Genomic DNA, 19,507 nt, shown 5'->3' with positions numbered 1-19,507 from the left:
CACACAACAGACAAATAATAAACATGGAATTCTTCACTGTAAACTACTTTTAGCTATTTGTGTCCCACAGAATGCTTTTGGTGGTCTTTGCAGGCCCCTTGTGTCCATAGCCAACCAGAGATAGCAATTACCAAAAACGTAGTTTTGAAATGGATATCAGTTCTATTTTCTCTTAGTGCTACGAGTAAGAACAAAATCCAACAACAGAGAACTTTGCTGATTTCTCAGTGATGTGAGCAACTTTTTTTTTATGAACCAGATAACAGTTTTCAAGCATGGGTAGGACATTTCTGCATTGTACATGATTCATAAATAAAGGCTAAATTTAATCTGCATTCCGTGCTTAGTGTTTTACAAAGTCTAGACTGCCAACAAGGGATGAAGCAAGCACTGCCTCCATTCCGTGGAACAGATCCTTCCACTAGCATCGATTTCCAACCACAAGCATGTCATTGAACTTGCCAAACTGAGCAGTGACGCATGCTAACATTTCCACTATACATGCAACTATAGAAGACATTATCTATCTGTCTGTCTGTCTGTCTGTCTGTCTGTCTGTCTGTCTGTCTGTCTATCTATCTATATCTATCTATCTATCTATCTATCTATCTATCTATATCTATATCTATCTATCTATCTATCTATCTATCTATATATATATATATATATATATATATATATATGCATACACAACTCAAGAGCATAAATAATAGCAAAGTGTAATAAAATGAATTAGGAAATTAACAAGCATGGCTCTTTATTATGTTTGTTTTTAGTATTAAGCTGCAAGGATACCGAGTTGAATTTTTAGTAATGGTTATATTTAAAACCAGGTCCCATAAGTCTCAAGAACTTAGCAATTGATGATCATAATTTGGTTTGACCTGGTTTGACCATCATTGAGTGTCCCATGCAGATATATACATTAAAAAAAAAAAAAAAGATAAGATATCCTGTGCTTCAGTTTTTAACTTAAAATACCTTTTGGAAAGCTGAGTGGTGGTGGCGCACACCTTTAATCCCAGCACTCAGGAGGCAGAGGCAAGCGGGTCTGTATGAGTTCAAGGCCAGCCTGGTCTACAGAGTGAGTTCCAGGACAGCCAGGGCTACACAGAGAAACCCTGTCTTAAAGCAAAAATAAAAGTTAAAAAAATCCATATCAACAGGTATATGTAATTTTAACTTTAATAGCAACAGTGTATTTACATCAGCTGGATGGCCTGAGAGCTGCTGAGCGGTTTCTCAGCACCCGGTGCTTAGGCTGTTTTCTGTATTTCTGTATTTCTGTATTTCATAGTCTCAACAACCTCCTTGGCTGTCTTTGGAATCCTCTCCACAGTTTTCGAAATAGAACTATGAGCCAAAGTCCCAGCTGTAGATTCCTGTGCCAAAGACCTGTGCGCCTCGTATTGCTGAACTCCTTTTCTAAAGGGGGACACCAGTTGAAATTAGTGTCTCCTTCTCAGATTTCTGGTCAACAAGGGACAGGTTAACTGTCTGAAATAGAAGGCTACAGTTTGTTTGAAAATGTTAACATTTATAAAACTTTTGCAAAATGCTGTCCATTTGCAGAAAAGCTGGAAGAATTAGAGATGGTTTCCACGGATCCTAGCAATGAGAACCCGAAACTCAGAGACCTCTACTTGATTTTACAAGAGGAGTACCACTTAAAGCCGGACACCAAGACCATCCTCTTCGTGAAAACCAGAGCACTTGTGGATGTGAGCCTTGTGTGTGCGCCCGCGTGTGTGTGAGTGATGTGTGTATGTGTGTGTATGTTTGTGTGTGTGTGTGTGTATGTGTGTGTGTGTATGTTTGTGTGTGTCAGATTAGCCGTGTGTGTGTGTATGTGTGTGTGTCAGATTAGCTGTGTGTGTGTGTATGTTTGTGTGTGTGTGTATGTGTGTGTGTCAGATTAGCCGTGTGTGTGTGTGTGTGTGTGTGTGTGTGCGTGTGTGTGTGAGCGATTAGCCCTACTTTATTGAAAGTGTTGCCCTTTTCTCACTGGTCTCTAACCCAGTATCTATACATTGTGTGGGCCTGTTCTGATGGTTTATTCTCACACTAATATGTCATTGTTTTATTTACCCACAGTTATAAAAGTCTTGACATTATAGAGTAAATCATTGCATTATTTTTAAGACTTTTCATTAAAAATTTCATTTCCAGCCACCTTGTAGGTTTTGATTAATGACTAATATGCCTGAACATCTTATATGCATAGTAGTTATCTTGGTACCATCATTAAAATTTTTATTTATCTAGATTTTTAAAACCAATTTTAAAATTGGGCCATGAACTGGAGACACAGCTCAATGTCAAGCTCAACATGCATGAGTTTAATCCCCAGTTCTGGAAAAAAAAAAATAGACTACTATCTTATTGTTAAGTTTTTAAGATTCTTTTTGTAGACTGGCAAAAATAAAAGTCCTCTGTGAGACAGGCAATTTGAAGTGTTTTCTGCTGGCCTGCAGCCTGCTTTTTAATTAACTATGTCTCCACACACCGAATGTTTTAAGTCTGTGCTTCTGGATTTGGCTGGGGGTTTAAAGTCACAGCATTTTCTCTGTTGTCATCTAGAAGTTTTTGAATTTATATATATATATATATATATATATATATATATGTGTGTGTGTGTGTGTGTGTGTGTGTGTGTGTGTGTGTGTGTGTATGTATAGTGTGTGTGTAGTATAGTTTAATGATTTCTGTTTTTCCTTTGCATTTGTATATCATATTGTCTGTTGATAAGACAATTAAATTTTGTAACAACAACAAAAACAACAAAAAAACACTTGGGTGGATTTATTCTTGTTTCTTATTGATTTATACATCTGTTGCTTTGATCTGAAGATCAAATCTTGAATCCATCCCATAGTTTTGAGTATGGTAGTCTTTTAATAGGCTTGAAATGGAGCAGTGTAATACTAAGTTTTTAAAGCCACATTCCGTTGTCTCCTGTGTACGTTTTTGAGTAGGATTGTTGTTTGGAATTTAAGGTTTGTCACTCTGAAATCTATTTGAGTCTTTTATTTTCTTTTTGCATCTAGATTCAATATGTGGAATTAATGCAAGGTTTAAAGCTTACAAGTAATGTCCACCTGGCTGTTGCTTTTCACTTTTAGGCTTTAAAGAAATGGATTGAAGAAAATCCTGCACTTAGCTTTCTAAAGCCTGGCATATTGACTGGACGTGGCAAAACAAACCAGGGAACGGGTATTTATGTCTATCAAATTACATTTAATATACTAAGTATATAAAATGTGTACCATAATACATTATTTTAGTGCTTGTATCAGTGTTCAACCAGAGAAATAAAGCTACGAGGAGATCATACATATGCATGATGTGTGTGTGTGTGTCTGTCTGTCTGTCTGTCTGTCGGTCTGTCTGTCTGTCTGTCGGTCTGTTGGTCTGTGTGTGTGTGTGTGTGTGTGTGTCTGTCTGTCTGTCTGTCTGTCTGTCTGTCTGTCGGTCTGTTGGTCTGTCTGTTTGTTTTGAGATAGGGTTTCTCTGTGTAGCCCTGGCTTTCTTGGAACTTGCTCTGTAGACCAGGCTGGCCTTGAACTCACAGAGATCCTCCTGCCTCTGCCTCCTGTGCTGGGATTAAAGACATGTGCCATCATGCCCGGCTGTGTATTTATATCAGTGTACAGTGCACAGAGATTTCTTGGAAATGAACACACAGGCTGGCCATGCAAGTCTGAAGCCTGTAGAGCAGTTAGTCTGAAGAAGAGACTAAGAACAGCTTGTAACCCCTAACACAAGAACTGCTCTGAACTCAAGGAAGGCCTAAGCCCTCTTTCCAAAAGGTCACAAGAGGAGGTCAGGCCCACGTAGATGAACTCACTTCTCATGTAACTCAACATCACCTGATTAGGGATCGTGACCATGTCTGCAGACTCCTTTCCCAGCCATCCAACTGTGGATGCAGAGGCAGGTGGATCTTTGTGAGTTCGAGGCCAGCCTGGTCTACAAAGTGAATACAGGACAGCCAGGGCTACACAGAGAAACCCTGTCTTGAAAAACAAAACAGACATTTTGATTTCAGGTCGAACACTAGCATAATGTGGCTGGATTTCAAAGTTCACTGCCACCTCTTCAGCATGAATCCGACTTGACTTTCAAACCTTGTTACTGACATACGAATAGACACTCAGATAATATTTTATCTGTTCACCCATGCATGCATAAATCCACCCATTCATCCACCTATCCATCCATCCATCCATCCACTCATCCATCCATCCATCCACCCATCTACTCATCCATCCACCTATCCATCCATCCATCCATCCACTAATCCATCCATCCATCCACCAATGTATGCAGCCATCTTCCCATTCATCCATCCATCCATCCGTCGATGTATGCATCCATCCACCCATCCATCCATCTATCTATCCATCCATCCATCCATCCATCTATCCACCTATCCATCCATCCATCTATCCATCCACCCACCCATCCACCCATCCATCCATCTATCCATCCATCCATCCATCTATCTATCCACCTACCCATCCATCTATCCATCCATCTATCCATCCACCCATCCACCTATCTATCCATCCACCTATCCATCCACCCATCCACCCATCTATCCATCCACCCACCCATCCACCCATCCATCCATCTATCCATCCATCCATCCATCTATCTATCCACCTACCCATCCATCCATCCATCCATCTATCCATCCATCCATCCATCTATCCATCTATCCATCCACCCATCCACCTATCTATCCATCCACCTATCCATCCATCCATCCATCCATCCATCCATCCATCCATCGATATATTTCTGTATATCCATCCATACATCCACATTTCCATCATGTATTTAGACCTTGCTCAGGGTCCTGCTTCTGCTGAGTAGCCAGCCGTTCCTGCCATCTAACACCCAGGGAGCTCTCCCTCCACGTTCCCTTCCTTCAGTTCTCACCCCATTTCCTTCATCATGACTTCCTGATTATCATTCTTTTTCTTTGTTTTGTTTTGTTTTGCTTTTTGAGACAGGGTCTGTCTGTGTAGCGCTGGCTGTCCTGGACTCACTTTGTAGACCAGGCTGGTCTCGAACTCAGTGATCCACCTGCCTCTGCCTCCCGAGTGCAGGGATTAAAGGCGTGTGCCACCATCCATCGTCCAGCTGATTACCATTCTTATAGATACGAATGTAACCTTTGGCCATCATATTCTTACCTGAGGAGGCATAGTCCATAATATCTGATGGTTAGATGAGTGAATAAGTTGGTCAATCGTTTTTACTCTTGTTGTTTTCTAGATGCTTCTTTCCCATTTTATAACTAACCTAGAAAAAAATGTGAATGTTTATAAAAAGCTACAGGTTGTTTGCTACCTGGACATTTTCAAATTCCCTTATCTTTAGCATTTTTATTTCCTAGTTGTGAGACATGTTATAACTCCCATGCCTTACTTTCTTCATCTGTCAAGTGGAAAAACAGTAGTTGTCGCCATCTTACAGTAGGGCTAATGTGAATGGTGAAAGCTGATGTGCGGTGTGAGCTTTATTTTCAAAGTAATAAAATAACTTTTCTACTTTTAAATGGTTCATAATTAGTAGCTGGTTTCCAAGAGTAGTGTTTCTCTCAGGATTGAGTTGTACAGTGACCTCTTTGAGTGAGTTGTACAGTGACCTCTTTGTCTAATACAGGCATGACACTGCCAGCGCAGAAACATGCCCTGGAGGCATTCAGAGCCAACGCAGATAACAACATCCTGATTGCTACCTCGGTTGCCGATGAAGGCATTGATATTGCTCAGTGCAATCTTGTCGTCCTGTACGAGTATGTGGGCAACGTCATCAAAATGATCCAAACCAGAGGTGAGAGCAGCTGACATCACTTTGTCTGGCTTGTGGGCGTGTTTGTCCTTTGGCCTTCTTCCCTTACTGAGCTGTACTGATGGCAGTGCTGACTCTGGTACTATTAGTCTAAAAGCTGACTTACTTGGTCCAGGATTGGGTGGTTACAGTTTTACCCATAATACTCCACTGTGACTCTTCACAATGGTACTGCTCACTTACCCAGCACTTGATGGCCTAGTTACGAAAATATAATATCCATTGCACTTGAGGCTTTGCCAGTCAATGAGTAGAACCTTCGTGGGTGTGGCGAGTAGCTCCATGTACTGCAGGGTCCTTAGGTCTCACCTGGGCCAGAGTCTTCCTTCCTTTCCCTTTCTTCTTTCCCAAGAACAGCATTCCATCCTGAAGAACGTCTCTGTGCATGTCACCCATCTATTTTCCATTCTTTTCCTTGGCTTATTATTCAGTTCAGACAACCAGACTACGCTTACTGCCCGTTGAGTCTCTCACATCCTGCCACCAGCATTTTATGTCCTGCTCTGTCTCCGATACACAAACCCTAATGGTTTCAGCTAAAATAAACTCTCGTTCAAATGCCCTGATAATTGCGTTCTGGGGGTTACGAACCCCTCTCCACATTGCAGAAGGGCAGGTGGGAGTGGTCATGATGCATTACCGAGGGGTCGTGCTACAGTATCTTTGAATTAGTGTTTCTAATCTTAGGGAGGCGGGTGCAGTCCCTGTATCACTGGAGACCTGTGAAAACTGGCTACAGGCGCATCTGATCTGTCTGGGTGCCTAACATGGAAGCTGGACCGTGCATTTGAGTCTACTTTTCGGTTCAGCTCCCCTAGAAAGGAAGATGCAGGGAGTCAAAGTTGAATTCTAGAAACACTTCTGGAATTTTTGTATCTATTTTCACACAAAACACAATTTTACATCAGAAACACAAATACAAACATTCTCTGACAGGCAGAGGAAGAGCAAGAGATAGCAAGTGCTTCCTCCTGACCAGCAACGCCGATGTGATTGAAAAAGAAAAGGTGAACATGTTCAAGGAAAAAATAATGAATGAATCCATTTTAAGACTTCAGACATGGGATGAAATGACATTTGAAAAAACAGTAAGTCATTTTTCTTTTCTGTGCAATTCTTTTGGCATCTGAGTAGAAATAACGTATGAGCATGGTTGGTGCTGTGTGTGTGTGTGTGTGGTGTGTGTGCATGTATGTGCATGTGTGTTTGGTGTGTGTGTGTTTGGTATGTGTGTGTGTGTGTTTTGGTTTTTTGAGAGGGTCCCAGGAAGCCCAGGCTGGCCTTGAACCTGCTATGGAGCTCAGGGGAGCTTGAACTTCTCGTCCTTCTCTCTCTAACTCTCAAGTGTTGGGATTAGAGATAAAACAGAGAGTAGTGGAATTCATGAGATGTGAAAAGGGGGGGACATATGGGGCGGGGTGGGGGGGGGGGGAGGAGACTGGCCAGAAGTGAGGGGGAACCCAACGTGGAGAGGGGGCAATAGGAACCGAAAGGCACGACAGATCTGTGTGAAAATGCCATGGAAGGAAAACAAAAGATAGGCTGGTTCTTTGCCTTGGGAAACTCCTTTTGTGGCATTTAATGAGTAGGGCTCTGGGGCTGGAGCTGAACCAGCATTTGGCTTGAGGGTGGTTTGCTAGGATGCTGCGTGTTGGTGTTGTATGGCCCACCATCATTAGGGTCTGTGTCCCCGGGGGAATGCTCTGGTCGCCCTGTAGCAGCTTAACCTGTCCAGGGGAAGCCAAGAACTCAACGTCCAGGATGGAAGAGTCATGGCCATGGTAATTCAGGAGGAATGAGGCAGAGATTATTGTTCTGGTTGTAAGTGCAATAAAGTGAATCTGAATTCAACATAAAGAGGCCTATTCTCCCTTCCTTGTGAGGCCAAGATAAAATATGAGCGCTCCTTTTGCCTGAAGGACTTCAAGCACGCTGGGCTTTGCGGGAAAGACTTCCAGGCGGCTGTTAGGGTTCCATTTTGCTTTCTCCACTTTTGGGAGTGGGGTGAGGGGAGGAGGTGGCTAACGTTAAACCTACCAGGCGAGACTAAGACCACTACCACAATTTTGGGCCCAAATTTGGAGCAAGCTTTATTAAATACCGGCCAGGATGACAGAAATCGACCAAGTCCATATCCGGGATTCCCAGAGTGTGTGCAGAATTGCATTAGCCAGAGGCTTGCTTATAAAGGCAAACCCCACAAGGCTACACACTTCCTGTCTTCATCCAACTGGGCACAGGCGCACATCCGGATGTACTTATGTACCTCCCTCTTATGTGTGATCAAGCAGTTGAGGCAACCAGGCTTATTTACAGAAGTGACAACACATGGTTTGTTATCTTACACGAACAACGGCCGCTGGCATAACAGGAAGTTACCTGTCCTTGGCAAGTGGGGCTTGCAGGTTAGAGGAATTTCTGTTTTACAGATCTCGCAAGCACAGTAATTAAAGCTTAGAGCACAACTGTAGCTGTCACACTCGGATTAGGGTACTTGTCACCAATCTTGACGACCCTGGTTTGATCCTTGGAAAGTACGATATAGAAGGAAGAAACCGACTCCGCCTATGTGTGGAATATTTTCTTTTCAGCCACAGGCGTGGGGTTGGGTGGGGCATGCTGCTTTTTGCCTTAAAGTTTTACCTATAGTTGTGACAGCTTTAACTCACTAGAATTTAGTGCAGTTACCAACAGTATGTTGCAGATGGCTAGCATTTAATTGAGTCTTACTGTGTCATTTAAGAAAAGCCATTACATGTAAGTGAATGAGAAGACAGTTGGGTATCTAAGGGAAAGTTTATATATTTACTCATTACAGTCATGTCACCCCCTCCCCCACCCCCACCCCCACTGCAAGCTCCAGCAAGAGAGAGTGAGTAGATCTGAACCTTTTAATCTTTTCTTTTCTTTTATTTGGATATGTATGGGTGTTTTATCTGTGTGTGTGTGTGTGTATGTGTGTGTGTGTGTGTGTGTGTGTGTGTGTGTGTGTGCACCTTGTTTTTGCACAGTGCTCTCAGAGGCCAGCAGAGGGTGTCAGATGCCCTGAGTGTGGAGTTACAGATGGTTAGGGATTTCAGTGAGGGTGCTAGAAATCCACCTTGGGAAAAATTGCCAATGCTATTAACCATCGAACCATCTCTCCACCCACACTGATCTGCATCTTGAAAAAGGAAGTTAACATCTGGGTATGGATCTCTGTGAGTTAAAAGCCAGCCTGGTCTACATAGTGAGTTGCAGGCTAGCCAGGCCTATGTAGAGAGACTCTGTCTCAAGAAAACAAAACAAAAAGGAAGTTAATATTAAAATTAGTCATAAAGGGATGTGTGTAGCACGCAACCCTAAAATTTCTTCTAGAAATTTATCCAAAGTGAATTAGAGAGTAAGGAGTAAGCACATGTAGTGAAAACTTTTCTTAAAAACAGGAAAATAATCAATCCTCACTTTTGGGGGCTGGGGGTGGGGGGAGAATAGAGGCATCACTTTGCCCAGGTGGCTGTCAACTCACTGTGTGGCTGAGGGTGACCTTGAACTTTTGACCCTCCTGCTTCCAGATCCAGATGTTTTGTGCCACCACAAAAGAAAAGAAAGCCTCAGGTGGGACAGCGTGAGAGTTGGAGGCTGTGGATGCCGCACGCTGACTGTTTTCTAACCTATAGCTATTGCAGGTGTGATGGCGGCAAGTTCTTAGCTCTCTTTCTTCTGAGAATGTCTTGACGTCCCTGTCATGGACTCTTTTAGCATTTGAGCATTAATTGTGCTCCTTCCTCCTGGCTTGTGTGGCTTCTGAGGACTGGCCGCTGTCACTCAGACTGTTTTCCCTTTGTAGAGAAAGTGTTTCCAGACGTTTAATTATATGCGCCTTTGAGTCAGTGTCTTTGCTTTGTCCCGTTTGGGGCTTGGTTGGCCTTGCGAAGCTATGACCATGTTGGTCTTCACATTTCAAGATTGTCCAGCCGTGCTTTCTCCGACTTTCTATAATCCCACTCTTTGGCGTCTGAACTCCTGATGTGCATGCTAGATGTAAAAAAATTCTTCTGTAGCCATATATCCCAAATGATGCTTTTGTTTTGTCTTGTTTTGTTTTGTTTTTCAGTCTATTGTGTGTGTGTGTGTGTGTGTGTGTGTGTGTGTGTGTGTGTGTGTGTTGTTTCATTGGGGTAATTTCATTTGTTCTAACTTTAAATGAGTGTGTGTGTAAGTCTGCACCAAGTACTCGTGCCTGGTGCTCAAGGAGGCCAGAAAAGGGCATCGGATTTCCAGGAACTGAAGCTACAGAGAGTTGTCAACTGCCATGTGGATGCTGGGAAGTGAACCCAGACCTCTGAGAGAGCAGCTGAGTTCTTAACTGCTGAGTGGTCTTTCCAGTATTTGCTCCAGTTTTTTTTTTTTTTTTTTTAAAGCTGGTTATTTGGGAATTTCACATCATGCACCTCAATACTGCTTACCTTTCAGTTTCCTCATGTCTGCCCTTCCCACTTCCCACCGCCAAAAAAACAAAAACAAAACGAACAAAACAAACCAAAAGCAAAAAAACCTAAGTCCACTTTGTGCTGTCCACATACTCCCTGGAGCGTGGTCACGTTCTTAGTGGCCAGTCCCCACAGGGGGACGAGTCTTTCTTCTTTGCCATCCATCCAGGAGTCATCAGCTGAGGAGAGCCATCTGGCTGCCTGGGAAAGGCAGGGTCAGCTTTCTCTCTCTAGTTTTTAGTTCACAGTTGCTCCTTGGTCACCTCTAGTCTGCTGTCCAGTTCAGCTGCCAGGCTTTTATTTCAGGTTCGCATAAGCCTGAATATTTTTCCATAACCAAATGGGTGTGATTGTTCACGGAATTGGTTTTTTTGTTTTGTTTTGTTTTTTTTAATCATGGCTGTTAAATTCCTTATGACGGAATTCTTATCAGTTCAGCATTGGAGTCATTGATTTTTTTTTTTTCATTCATCATTTTTTTTTTTCATTTAGTATGAGGTCTTTCTGTTTCATGATATGAAAAGATGTTTGAAACTTAGACAGTTTCTTTATTTTTTGGTTTTTTTGTTTTGTTTTTGTTTTTTGAGACAGGATTTCTCTGTGTAGCCTTGGCTGTTCTGGACTTACTTTGTAGACTGGGATGGCCTTGAACTCACAATGATCCTCCTGCCTCTGCCTCCTGAGTGCTGGGATTAAAGGCATGCGCCACCATGTCCTGCAAAACTTAGACAGTCTTCTATGTTAGCTGGCTTCCGGCTCGGCTCTGGTTAGGAGAGCAGGGCCTCACCTCTGCCATAGCAGCACGGATACCCCCTGATAGGAGCAAGGGGAGGGACCCACTTGTCACTGCTCTCTGGAGGTGGGATTCTGTCTCCTTATAGCGTCTCTCTGGGTGGGTGAGCAGGAGTGATGGTGGCATGTTTATGCTTCCAGCCAGCAAACTGAAGCTTCTTACTCCATCCTGATAACGGGCTGAATTATAGCTTTTTAAGTATAAATCTTAGTTCTTTCTTGTAGCTGGCACAGGTAGGGAGGGGTTAGACCACAGGGCCCTCCCAACCTTGGGAGCAAAACTCTCAAAGATTTTTTTTTTTTTTTTTTTTTGGCTAGGCTGCCCCTTTCTTGTCCTTTGCTGAAGGACACTAGGCTTTTCTTGGGATGTTTGTCTCTGCTCGTGGACATTTGAGCTCAAGTCTGCACATATCAGGTGAACAGAAAATCTAGGGAACTCCCACCACTACCACCACCATGTTATTCCTGGGGCCCTAGTATTTCCACCTAGTCTGCCCTCTCCTCACTTTTCATAATCTTTTATTTGGTTTCTAAATAAACCCAACGCCAAATACGGTATATAATGCCCTATTCTTTCTGTACTTAGCCAAAGCCTGCGTTTGAGTTTGAACACAGCAGCGGCACTACGCAGACATTACATTATACCGGAACTCAGCAGTATGCTTTGTGCTCGAGAGGGGGTTTCAGATGGCCAGGGCTCTTCCCTCATGGATCCTTTCCTGTGACTTAAGCCTGAAGGACCCATATGAGAAGTCTATCTGCGAAGGACTGCTAACGCTTTGCCAACCACTGAAGTAGAAAGCATGGCTCACGTGACTGTTTTTATAGGCATGCTTAGGAAGTAACTGCCTTCTTCGAACTAATGGAGGTTGTGTTTAAACTCTGATTACTGAAGGGTTAGGAGAGCCAAAGGAACTCTGACATTGATTTTTCCAAGCCGAACAATACAAATAGGCACTGTGTGCTCATGGAGGTTATATTCTGGTGGGTGTGCGCGCACGCATGCTGTGGGCACGTGCATTTATCTTTGTGTGCTAGTTATGGTCATGCAAGAGTCCTTTCCTTTTTGGCATGCAGGTTCGCCACATACAGTTGGATGAAAAATTCCTCCGAGATAGTCAGCGCAAACCACAACCTGTCCCTGATACAGAAAACAAGAAACTGCTGTGTGGGAAATGCAAGGCTTTCGTGTGCTGCACAGCTGACATCCGAATGGTGGAGGTGAGTGGCCGTGGGTAGTTTTTAGCACAAGTTAAATCTAGTCATCTCCTGGAGAAATGTCTGTAGCACGAACACTCTTTCTGTGGGGAGTGTTGGCCATGGTCCCTGTATTAAGAAAGAAAATCCTGCTTATATATGGGAGCCAGAAAAGATGATTCTAGAAGTACAAAATAGACTGGTGGTGTTGGAGGCAGCAGAGTGGGAGGTCTAACTACCGCTGCCTCCGCCAGGCAGGATGGGCAAGGTTTACGCTTTTACAGCGCAGCAGGGTGAGTACTGCCCTATTCTTTGCAGTTTATTACAACTCTGTTTTCTTTTCCTTTGCTTGGGTTTGGTTTGGTTTGGTTTTTCCAGACAGGGTTTCTCTGTGTAGACTTAGCTGTCCAGGACCCACTTTGTAACCAGGCTGGCCTTGAACTCACAGACATCTGCCTGTCTCTGCGCATCCCGCCCCGCCCCCCCACCCCCCAGTGCTGGGATTAAAGGCGTGCGCCACCACAGCCAGCTCTCTTTACAGCTCTTACAAAGGATTACAGGAGAGCATCAAAAACTTCATGACCCGAAGAGATGAGAAATCCAGTCAGAACTGTTCTGCTGTGATCATTACATGCTTAGATTACCATGCTGCATACCATGGGTAGGGACAGTTGTGTTGTCAATTAGATAAAAATAGGAAAGTTCTTCAGAAAGACAGTCTCACCAGACCAGGCTGGCTCCAACTGGGGACTCCTGTGTGTCTCAGCCTCCCCAGTTTAGGGACTACAGGCATGTACCACCACTCTCCCTGAAGAAGTAGTTTTTCATGCAGGCCTGGAACAGCAAGGCTAAGCTAGATACAGTGTGGTGTCCTTGACTGACTCCTGAGACAAATAAAGATTAAGCTTAAAAATCTGTAATTAAAAGAAACATACTTGTCTTGATTTCTTAGTTTTAGCAAATGCTGTAAATGTTAGCTCTACGGAACTGGGTTAAAGGCATTCAAAGAGTCTTCTGAGGCATCTTTGCAATGTTACTTATGTTAAAAATTATACCAAAGATGATGGCCTGGCAGTGGCGGCGCACACCTTTAATCCCAGCACTCAGGAGGCAGAGGCAGGTAGAGATCTGTGAGTTCGAGGCCAGCCTGGTCTACAAAGCATGCCCAGGACAGCCAAGGCTACACAGAGAAACCCTGTCTCAAAAAACCAAAAAAGAAAACAAAATGTTACGGCTGTGATTTTGAAGCAAACATGGTGTAATGAAAATATGCCGACAAACTAATGGTGAAATGGGAAAATAATCTGAATATAAAATTATAGAGACGCTTTTCTTATGGCTGCATGTAATATGAACAGCAATTCCTTAGTCATGACCAGTGAGCATCCATTTTTGTAAAGAAAAGAAAAAGGCTAAATATGTAAAAGTGTTATATTCTGGTTGTGAAATTCTCTTTCTTCCTATTTTGTTTTCTAAACTTTCTTATTGGAACAGAGGCTGCCTTTATAAGGAAAACAAAATACCTCATTTTAAAAAATGTAACACTTGCAGATTAGCCTTCACCTTTTTCTCCCTAAAAAAATTAAAAAAAAAAAAAAGTATCTCTCCATATAGCTAGGGTGGCCTTGAACGCACAGAGATCCACTTGTCTTTGCCTCCGAAATACTGGGACTTAAAGGTGTATACCACCAGGGGTGGCTCCCCCTTAAAACTTTTTAATTAAAGGTTGGTGGGGCTGGAGAGATGGCTCAGAGGTTAAGAGCACTGGCTGCTCTTCCAGAGGTCCTGAGTTCAATTCCCAGCAACCACATGGTGGCTCACAACCATCTATCAATGAGATCTGGTGCCCTCTTCTGGTGTACATGCAGGCAAAACACTGTGTATATATGATAAATAAATAAAACTTAAAAAAAAAAAAAAAGGTTGGCAAAACTGTCCTGAGACTAATCTTGGTGTCATCCTTGTTACCTCAGGAGGGGGATGGGTGGCCGGACGCGCTAGGAGATGGCTTATACGGGGACAGCTGGACAGGGGGCACTGTCTGTACTACGAGTGACATCCATTTCTTGAGTCTGACTCTTTAGATGTAAAACATCCTTACAGCTCCGATTTCAATGGCTTCCTGTTTAGCGGTTCCTTTAGGCCACTGGAGGACAGGACACTGGGTCTGCATTTGTGCTTGCAGGGTGCACTCTTAGCATCAATTAATAGATGGGGTCTGGGGACAGCCTAGCTCCTAAGCCTCCCCTCGCACACTGACCCTTGGGTGTTCGTCCCTGTGCTTTGGCTTGTGCCCTTCTGGCCTCTGGTGAACTTGTACTTTGCATGTGTTCAACAACTCCCCTTTGTTTCGGAGTTAGGAAGCTGGGGTTCCCCTGTTTTTAGGTGCTCAGTACCACCCCACTTGTACCTCCTCCCACCTGTGCAAGAGGCCCAGGAAATGGATCTTGATCTGGCCTGCAGGAGACTATCTGTTCTCTTCTTTTCCCAACTGTAAAATAAGTGATGCTCCACCCACTTCCTCATCCTTGACTATCAAGTGGCTTTTAAGTCACTTTTTACACTGCTTCTAACATTGTGTGTCCCATCTCTCTCTCCTAGAAATCGCACTACACTGTGCTTGGAAATGCCTTTAAGGAGCACTTTGTGTGCAAGCCACACCCCAAACCGACGACCTATGATTGTTTTGAGAAGAAAGCGAAAATATTCTGTGCGAGACAGAACTGCAGCCACGACTGGGGAATCCACGTGAGGTACAAGACGTTTGAGATTCCAGTCATAAAAATCGCAAGCTTTGTTGTGGAAGATATTACAAGTGGAGTTCAGGTCCGGTACACCAAGTGGAAGGAATTCCCTTTTCAAAGAATACAGTTCGACCCTGCAGAAATGTCCAATTGACCCTGGGCTCCTCAGTCTTGCACTGCAGGGAGTGAGGAGCTGGGTGTGGGAGCAGTGAGCTGGTCCTTCCTTTCACAGGCTGGCACTATGCTGAATGCCAGGTGACCTGGCCTGTTTGCTCTAAGCGCTTTCTGTCCACACGAAGCGCACACACATCCACTGCAGCGCTGTACACTCTGTCCACCAATAACTCATAGCACCTGGCGATGGACAGGGTTAAAAAAGTCCCTTTTGCACTTTTCAGAACTGCCTGCGAGGGAACACACAGCCATTCAGCACATCAGGTTTGGTTTCTTTGCTGCCTTTTGCCCTTAACATTCTAATGAACTTGTTCCTTTCAAAGCCACCATGCTGACCGCCAAATCAGTACTTCTGATCCTCGCATTTGGTTCCTCTCCTGCCTTTGGCCCTGTCAAAGTCCTGTTTAGAGTCTCATGGTTTCTGTCTCTCTCTAGTTCCCCCCCACCTCATTGGTTCCTCTTTGCTAACACAAACATAGGTGATTACAAGGTTCAATATGCACACACATATGTATTGAAATGGCATATGCTCTTAAAATTTAAAAGACTATAGTTGACAGCACTGCTTGCTGAAAAGGTATTTCTGTTCTGTTCAGTTACCGTACGTCTACTCTAATCATCTGTTCTTTCAACTTGGGCCATTTTCCTCCCTTGAGGACATCTCAACCCCGATCCCACTTCCGTGGAGACAGGGTCTCTCTGTAGACCAGGCTGGCCTTGAACTCACAGATCACCTTGCCTCTCAAGTGCTGGGATTAAAGTGTTAAAGTCTTGCATCACCATACCTGGTCGTAGCTATTTTCAATAAAGGCTAATGTTTAACATTTGGACTATTTCCAGTTAATTCCCTAATGTGGCTGTTTGTTTTTTTAAATACTTTTCTAAGAAGATAGGGTTCTTCTGTGCAGCCCTGGCTCTGTAGACGAGGCTGGCCTTGATCTCAGAGATCTGCTTGCCTTCCCTCTTGAGTGCTAAGATTTAAGGCTTGCACTGCCATGTCTATCTTGAACTTTCTTCTAAGTATTATATGTTCCAATGGCATCCTCATGTCTCAAATCACGGTTTACTAATGTTTCTGAGAGCTTGGTTTGGGGTTCTTCAGATCGAGAGACAAGCGCTTGAGTGCCGTTCCTGCCAGCGGAGCAGGATGCTCTGGTCAGGGTAGGAACTTCACTGATCTGTATGCAGTCCTGTGCCTTAAACACCATCCTACAAGTTGTCTGTAACTCATTGGGACCATCAATGGCCTAAACACAACTGCAGAGGCCATATGACATCATAACTATTTTCACATGACATTTATATCCGCAGACTATCCCAAGGCCATCCAGTGCATAGTGGGCCACCCAAACTACCTAGATCAAGCCTAGAGGTCAGCAGAGTGACACAAGAGAGCTCCCCACTTCTTATGTTCAGGGACATAGGAGTATTAAACAGCGACATAACTCTTTGGGAGAAAAAAACAAACAGTAGGCATTAGGCCTTTAATTGATAGAATGTACAAAAAAGGATGGCATATAGTAAAATTCTTAATAAGATGCAATAAAATGGACAAAATAAGTTTGCTGAGAGGCAACTTTCACTCCTTTCTTTTGCTATGTGATGCCTTTCTTTGCTGCTACAGTTTAAGAACTCTACAGCATGTGTAAGACACCCACTGGAAATTACTTGAGAAAAAACTTTTCAACATTACAGTGATTTAATTAATTTTAAACAATGTATTTATGTACTTATATGGGTGTCTCATCTGTATGCACATCTGCACACGAGAAGTGGGTCCCCTCTGACATGAGTTACAGATGGTTGTGCACTGCCATGTGAGTGCTAAGACCTGGAAGACCAGCCAGTGGTTTTAAGTGCTAAGCCATCTCTCCAGCCCCTGACAATGATAATTTAGTTGGGGTGAAATAGTCCTTTCTTTGGCAATGGGGAAAAGTAGACTAAAGCTGAAACCAAATGGAGAATCTGAGTTGTGCACAAGCTGAAGCCACGGCCAGGTATTACCCTGGAACGGAGCACAGCCTGGGTTAGTAAGTACTGAATGAATCAGAGAGGTAGGCTTTGACAGATGCCAGCATGGTCTTTGGACGTCCTGATGGAAGGTTGCATCTGGAATCTCCTGTGAACCCATCGCTGGTCCCCACCCATCACTGGTCCCCACCCATCGCTGGTCCCCACCCATCACCGGTCCCCACCCATCACCAGTCCCTAGTAGGGTCCTAGCAGCTGGCCAGCCTTGCATCCTTTTTGAAGTTCATATAATATAATCACAGACCTTGCTATCTTGCACTCAGTACGGCTATTGTGGCATCTTCAGGCTGAACTGGAGCCTTCAGCCAAAGGCCACATTGTACAATAAGGTTGATAAACTCCTGAGCCCTGTGCAGACGCAGTATTAACTACATTTCCAAGAACAAACCAACCAGATGCCAGTTTTTTTTTGCTTTTTTGTTTTTGCAAGTGTGTCTTGCAGGATGGCGGCATGAGGTCCGTTGAGGGACATGCTGCATGGCCTCGTGTTTACAGCACACAGGGTCATTGTGTCGCTTCTGTCACACTAACACCCACGTGAACCAGTGGGTCCTTAATCGTGTCTGTTCCTTGGACCTTGTTAATCAGCGTCCTGTAGAGACCCAGCAACCAACCAGACAGATAGAATCAATCTCGATCATGCCAGTAACTGTTTATGTGCACAACAAAATATAGCTACCAATTCACTCCATGAATTCACTCTATACTTAATAGACAGGTACAGGCTTCTTGGGTGCAAACTTTGAAAACTCTTAAAAGAAAATACCATCTTTGATTATCTTTGCTTATGGCTATTTGACTTAGAGACCAGGAATTAGTTAAGTGTTAAATCACGCCCGACATTGAGCAACTTCCTAAAGTAGCAAGTGGCAGAACCATTACCGGTTTCACACGCGCTTCTGTATTGCTCCCCGACAACCCACAGGGTCTCGACTGTGTCTGAAGGTACCTGCCTTTGAACACTTAGTCTCCAGAGGGTGGCGCTGTTGGGGAAGGCGGTGGAACCTGCAGACAGGAAGTGCCTCACTGGGGGTGGATCTAGAGACTCTACAGGTGGTTCCACTTCCTGTTCACTCTCTTCCTAAGAGTAGGCACAAGTGTGACTGGCCAGCCCCCTGCTCCTGGCACCATGCCTCCCCTGCCTGCTGCCGTATCTTCTTTACTGGGACAGACGGTGCTGCTCTGGAACCCTACATCTCCTAGTGGCAAGAGCCATGAAGACCGAAGAGGACATCCTTTAACTAGACACGACTCCTAGTGGAAAAAGGGAAACACCAATCCACCCACAAAAACTTTAACCCAAAACTTACCCTGCTTACAAGATGTGCAGGGACAAATACAAAGTAGAGATTGAGGAACTGTCCAACCAATGCTTAGCTCAACCTGAGACCCACCCCACTGGAGACAGCCAACCCCTGACACTATTAGCGATACTCTGCTATGCTTGTAGACAGGAGCCTAGCATAGGGGTCCTCTGAGTGGCTCCACCCAGCAGCTGATGGAAACAGACGCAAAGACCCACAGCCAAACGTGAGCACAGGGAGTCTTGTGGAAGAGTGGGGGGAAGGATGGAAAGACTCAGAGCAGACAGGAGCTCCACAAGAAGACCAACAGAGCCAACTAACCAGAGCCGAGGTAGGGTGGGAGGGTGACTGAAGCTACAACCAAGGACCATGCATGGACTGGACCCAGGCTCCCACACAGATGTAGCAGATGGCCAGCTCAGTCCTCATGTGGGCCTTTTAGTCAGGGGAGCAGGGGCTGTCTCTAATATGGAGTCTGTCGACTGCTTTTCAATCACTTACCCCTGTTGGGGCTACCTCACCAAGTCATAGGGGAAGAGGGCACACTCGTGGTTGGTTGCAGGGGGCGGGGCTCGCCTTCTCTGAGGAGTATGGGGGGGCATAGGAGAAACAGGGAGGGAGGATGGGACTGGGAGGGGGCTGTGACTGAGATGTAAAGTGAATAATATATATTTTTTTTTTCTTGGAAGTATTCTCATCACAAAAAGTAACTATATGAGGCTCAATTTAGTCACTCTACGATGTTTACATACTTTTTAAAACATCACGTTGTATAAAGTTAATACAGTATTTAGTTTTCATTAAAAAAAAGAAAAAGAGACACGAGTCAACCCCTCTCTCAATGTTCATTTTAATCCATAACAGAGGCGTGGGCTGCCCTGAAGCCAAGGCTCAGGGCTTAGGCCAGGCATGGTGTACACAACATCCTCAG

At 44.2% G+C, this 19,507-nt stretch overlaps 1 protein-coding gene across 1 annotated transcript in view; it reads left to right on the top strand.

Annotated features, from left to right (window-relative positions):
* Rigi (RNA sensor RIG-I) overlaps positions 1-15,425 on the top strand; it is a 46,948-nt gene extending 31,523 nt beyond the window's left edge. The window contains exons 13-18 of the mRNA XM_051157740.1: positions 1,573-1,721; positions 3,123-3,213; positions 5,674-5,844; positions 6,799-6,950; positions 12,204-12,347; positions 14,925-15,425. Of these exons, the coding sequence (XP_051013697.1) occupies positions 1,573-1,721; positions 3,123-3,213; positions 5,674-5,844; positions 6,799-6,950; positions 12,204-12,347; positions 14,925-15,221 (1,004 nt within the window). The 3' untranslated portion in view covers positions 15,222-15,425. The remainder of the gene's footprint in view (positions 1-1,572; positions 1,722-3,122; positions 3,214-5,673; positions 5,845-6,798; positions 6,951-12,203; positions 12,348-14,924) is intronic.
* Positions 15,426-19,507: the final 4,082 nt, after the last annotated feature.

This window comes from Acomys russatus, chromosome 2 (assembly GCF_903995435.1).
Source record: "Acomys russatus chromosome 2, mAcoRus1.1, whole genome shotgun sequence".
Classification (NCBI taxonomy): domain Eukaryota; kingdom Metazoa; phylum Chordata; class Mammalia; order Rodentia; family Muridae; genus Acomys; species Acomys russatus.
The sequence above is the reverse complement of the archived record's forward strand: the minus strand, read 5'-3'. Positions and strand labels throughout refer to the sequence as shown.